This window comes from Gracilinanus agilis, unplaced genomic scaffold (assembly GCF_016433145.1).
Source record: "Gracilinanus agilis isolate LMUSP501 unplaced genomic scaffold, AgileGrace unplaced_scaffold41214, whole genome shotgun sequence".
Classification (NCBI taxonomy): Eukaryota; Metazoa; Chordata; class Mammalia; order Didelphimorphia; family Didelphidae; genus Gracilinanus; species Gracilinanus agilis.
The window spans coordinates 1-4,697 of NW_025374928.1; the positions used below are offsets into that span (position 1 = coordinate 1).

General features: G+C 59.9%; 1 protein-coding gene across 1 annotated transcript; it reads left to right on the forward strand.

Annotated features, from left to right (window-relative positions):
• The first annotated feature begins 2,737 nt into the window (after positions 1–2,737).
• On the forward strand, positions 2,738–3,592 carry PPP1R3B (protein phosphatase 1 regulatory subunit 3B). Its single transcript, XM_044684052.1, has one exon. The coding sequence runs from the start codon at positions 2,738–2,740 to the stop codon at positions 3,590–3,592; it is 855 nt and encodes a 284-aa protein (XP_044539987.1).
• The last annotated feature ends 1,105 nt before the right edge of the window (positions 3,593–4,697 follow it).

Below are 4,697 nucleotides of genomic sequence, written 5' to 3' on the forward strand. Positions count from 1 at the left end.
CCCGCATCCCTGGGGGGAGGGGGCAGCGCTAGTCTGACGAAGAGAAATTCAGTAACTGCGGGGAGCCAGGCCGGTAGGAAGAAGGATGCAGGCTGGTGCCGCCGCCCCCCCTCCCCCCCCCCCCCGCGTCCAAGGGGAGAAAGGTGGGATTGGAACTTGGTTCTTGCCAGCCTCCAGGGCTGTCAGGCTGCTAGTACACACAGGTCTTCAGAGAAGTGTTGGGGCCCTGGGTGAGTTTTCCTGGTGCAGCGGGAGCCTCCTCCTCTGGGGCCTAGCCTCAGCCCCAGATCCCGCCATTGCTTCTGGCCTGCTGTGGGGCTCTGGGCATTGGCAGGACGGTTAATGCTAGAGACCTGGGCGCTCTCCTTCTCTAGTGGAGTCCAGCTGGCCTTTGGGATCCCAGGGTGGCAGGAGAGCTGCTTTAGGAGCTAAAGGCCGGGGGTCTGAACCCCTCCTCCTGGTGTGACCTGGGGGGGGTTGGCCCCAAGCTCAGTGCCCAGCTAAGGCCGAGGCAGCAGGAGCGGAAGAGGACATGGAGGCATCCGGGCAGCAGCTGGCTGCCTGGAATGGAGGCTGTCCTGGAGCCAGAAGCCCAGCTCCTCCCCCCCTCACCTCCAGAGAAGAAACCAAGGATGCCTGGAGAGGGAGGCCTTGCCAGCCCCAGGCCTCTGGCACTTGGCTGCCCTTCCTGTGGGTCTCAGAGGGAGAGGGGCCCGGGGAAGCCAGGGCAGGTGTGAGGGCACTGCTGTCCACGTGCTCAGGATAAGAACGGGCCCAGAGAGGGAGGGGGCCTTGCTGAGAAGTGTCCAGTTGGGATTTGAACCCCCACCGGCCTGACCTCCAGTGCTCTGGCTGGCTGGGGCCCAGGGAAGGCCTCCACAACTCGGCCAGGATCTCCCCAAGAATGGAGATGGTCACCTGACTCTCCTGTGGGATGGAGCTCATGGGGGGAAAAGACAGAAGTTTTCTGGGTCCCCTCAGTCTTCTCAACTCTGAAGTGGGGACCTTAGTTCTCGAGAGCCCAGGAGGTCCCTTCACCTCCAGCCCTAGGGACTTTGAAATGCTGGTCGTGGGGCCCGAGTCCCAGCCCTGACTTGGCAAGGGGCCCTCTGAGCCAGTTTCCTCTGTTACAAAACCGGGAGAGCCCCTCCCCTCTTATAAGCCGTAAGGCAGGAATGAGAGAGGCTCCTAGGCCCTGCCATTCGCTGATGCCTCTCATTTTATAGAGAGGGAAACTGAGGCCCAGTGGAAGGAAGGGACTTCCTCAAGGTTCCGGAGCTGGGATTCAGATACAGCATGCTTCTGCAGTGGATCTCCCTTTGAAGCCCCTGTCTCCCAAATGGCTGCAAATCAGCCCCTTTTCCCTTTTAGAGGGTCACACAGAGGGCTCTGTGAGAGAGCGGCAGAGGCTGAGCCTCTAACCCTGCCTGGCACCCCCTTTTAATCATGAGGTAGAGTGAGCTCACTCCCCCCGGGGGGGGGGCTCAGACCCATTGCCAGGGGCCCCTTGTCAGGGGTGCCGGTTCTGAACTAGGAGCCTCAGGCCTTCCCTCCCACTCAGATGCTGGGACCTCAGATATGGTTCCATCTTGTTAGCAGGGAAATAGGCTGATGCTGATCTGGGCAGCCTTGGGGAGGGTCATCCCTGACCCCCCTCCCCCAAGTTTCTATTTTTTATCAGATGCCTTTTGTTTATGAACTCTCAGCTTTGAGGCCTGAGTTCTGCCTTCAGAGCCCTCTACTCCAGTCTTCTCATTTCAGAAACAGGGAATTGAGGCCCAAAAGGTGACTTGGCTAAAGTCACCTGGGCAATAAGTGGCCAGGAGGGGATTCAAACCTCGGCCAGATTTAGAGAGCATCCCATGGGGGGGTAGACCAGGGATCCCAGCCCTTTGATAGGGAAGGAGATCCCTTGGGGCCCCCAGAGCCTCAGCACCCCAACTTGTGGCCTGAGAAGGCAGGAGCTGGCGCTGCTCTCCCAAGCCTCACGGCACATGTGCAGACTGGTTTTGCCAGTAACCTGCTCCGTGAGCTCAGAAGTTGTTTTCCTAAGGGGGTGTGTGCGGCTTTATTTTTAATGGGGTCATTGAAATTTGTTTGAATCGTTCTTTGAACCCTGGAAGAGGTGAGGGATGGAGACTGGCCAGCCCTGTGCACACTATGGAAGAGGGCATGAAAATGGCAGCATAGGCTTGTCCTGTGAGTTTAGTTAACTTGATGGCATTCCCCTAGGGGGGCCCTGCTTCATGTCTGTCACTGGGCAAGGGTGTGAGCATCTACTATGCGCCTGTCCCTGTCCCAGACAGGAAAAGGAACCCCCCACCCCAGGCCTGGCCCTCGGGGAGCTTAGGTTGAGGTGGGGAGGCAGAGGTAGGAGGAACAGGGGGCAAAAGTCCCTCAGAAAAGGTGAGGGGAAGATCAAGGAAGACCTCAAGGAGGAGGTGAGCTTCCCAGGCCTCTTTCCCCTCTACCCTTCTGTGAATCTGGACCACCTTCACAACCTGCTAGCAGCAGTGAGCACCCTGAGGGGACAGTCTCTGCTGCACTCTGCCTCCGCCTCCCTCCCCCTCCCTCCCCCCATGCTTGTGGGAAGGACGAGCTCTTTCATTTTTGTTGGTCGGTTCATTTTTTGTTTGTTTCTTAAGCTCTGATCTCTCATCTTGTGGCCCCCTGGGCCGGGCACTGACCGCCTCTCCTCCTCTTTTGTCTCCCCCCAGGTCTTCCTCCCCACCCCACCATGGCGGTGGACATCGAGTACCGCTACGGCTGCGTGGCCTCCCCTTTGCGCAGGGACAGGTTCGCCTGCAAGATCTCTCCCAAGGCCAGCAAGCCCCTGCGGCCTTGCATTCAGCTGAGCAGCCGGAGCGAGGCCAGCGGCGTGGCGGCGCCGCTGATGCAGGAGAAGAAGGCCAAAAAGCGCGTGTCCTTCGCGGATCACCAGGGGCTGGCCCTGACCATGGTTAAGGTGTACTCGGAGTTCGACGACCCCTTGGACATCCCGTTCAACATCACGGCGCTTCTGGAGAACATCGTGACGCTGACCACCGCCGAGTGCGAGAGCTTCGTGCTGGACTTCGAGCAGCCCTCCGCCGACTACCTGCGCTTCCGCAGCCGCCTGCAGGCCGAGCACGTGTGCCTGGAGAACTGCGTGCTGAAGGACAAGGCCCTGTCGGGGACGGTGAAGGTCCAGAACCTGGCCTTCGAGAAGTCCGTGAAGATCCGCATGACCTTCGACACGTGGAAGAGCTTCACGGACTTCGAGTGCCAGTACGTGAAGGACACGTACGCGGGCTCGGACAGGGACACGTTCTCCTTCTGCATCGGCCTCCCGGACAAGATCCAGTCCTACGAGAGGATGGAGTTCGCCGTGTGCTACGAGTGTAGCGGACACACGTACTGGGACAGCAACCAGGGCAGGAACTACCGCATCATCCAGGCCGAGCTCCGGGGCCCGCAGGGAGGGAGCCCGGCCCCCGGGGGCCCGGACCTGGGCATCTCCTTCGATCACTTCGGGAGTCCCCGCTGCTCCTACGGACTCTACCCAGAGTGGCCCAGTTACCTGGGCTACGAGAAGCTGGGCCCTTATTACTAGCCGCCTGGACGGCTGGATGGACGCTTTGTGCGGCCACGGCCCGGGCTCCAATGGGCTCCTCTGGGCTCCCAGGCGGAGGGAAGACAGAGCGCCCCAGGGCATGGCTTTGGGCCCCATGTTCACCTCCATACCAGTCTGGATTGGATTCCCAAGCACAGGCATTCGCGCAGGGCTCACCCTCACTCCTGCGGGTGGCACACCAAGAGACTTCGGCCGAGGTGTCCGGGGTCTGGGCTCGAGGCAGGGAGCTTCCGGGGGGGCCTCCTGAGGCAATCATCCCCAACCAGCATAGGTTTACAAAGCGCCTTTTTCTTTCTTTGGAAGGAGGGTGCATGGGCCCCGGAGAGGCCCCAGGGCTGGAGCCGCCCACCCCTGGCTGCTTAGCCCCGAGGGATGGACATCAGGGGCTTGTTTCTCTTCAACACTAGGAAGCATTGCTTCCAGGTGGGGCAGGCCGGTAATTCCCTTCCTCCTCTGAGGGGCCCCTTCAGCAGTCTCTGTCCACTGTAGGTTCTCCTGATCAATGCTGCTATTCCTCACCCGACACAGATGCAGAACCTCCGTGGCTGGGGGTGGTATTATTGCACGCTGATGGGAGGCTCACGCCAGCTTCTTTCCCACCCAGCTCCCCCGGCCTTCGGCCCAGTCTCCCCCAGGCTCAGCCCAGCACCGGTGGTCCTCATACCTCACCCACTTTGAGGCTGTAGCCAGCCAGCTCCCTCCACCGGCTATTTCCGTCCCAGAGTGCTCTGTTGGCCTTGTGAACCATCGGGGCGAAGCATCTGTCCCTGGGGATGGGCTCCTGTCTCAGAGCACAGGGGTGCTTTCCTGAATAACTTCCAAGATCAATCTCAATGCTGCAAACGGGTGATCCCGGGCAGTTTTTAACTTTACCCTTAAAACGAAAAAATGCCAGCTATGGAGGGGGGTGCATTTAGAGCTGGGGACCTGGGTTCAAATTGTCCCATGACCCTTTGGGTGGCCTTACCTGAGAACATCCATGGAAGGGCCTTAGAAGAGCTTGTCTAACCTCCTTTGTGAGAGGAGGCCCCTGGGGTCCAAAGGGACCATAGCCAGTATGCCCTCTGTAGGTCACCTCGCTGAT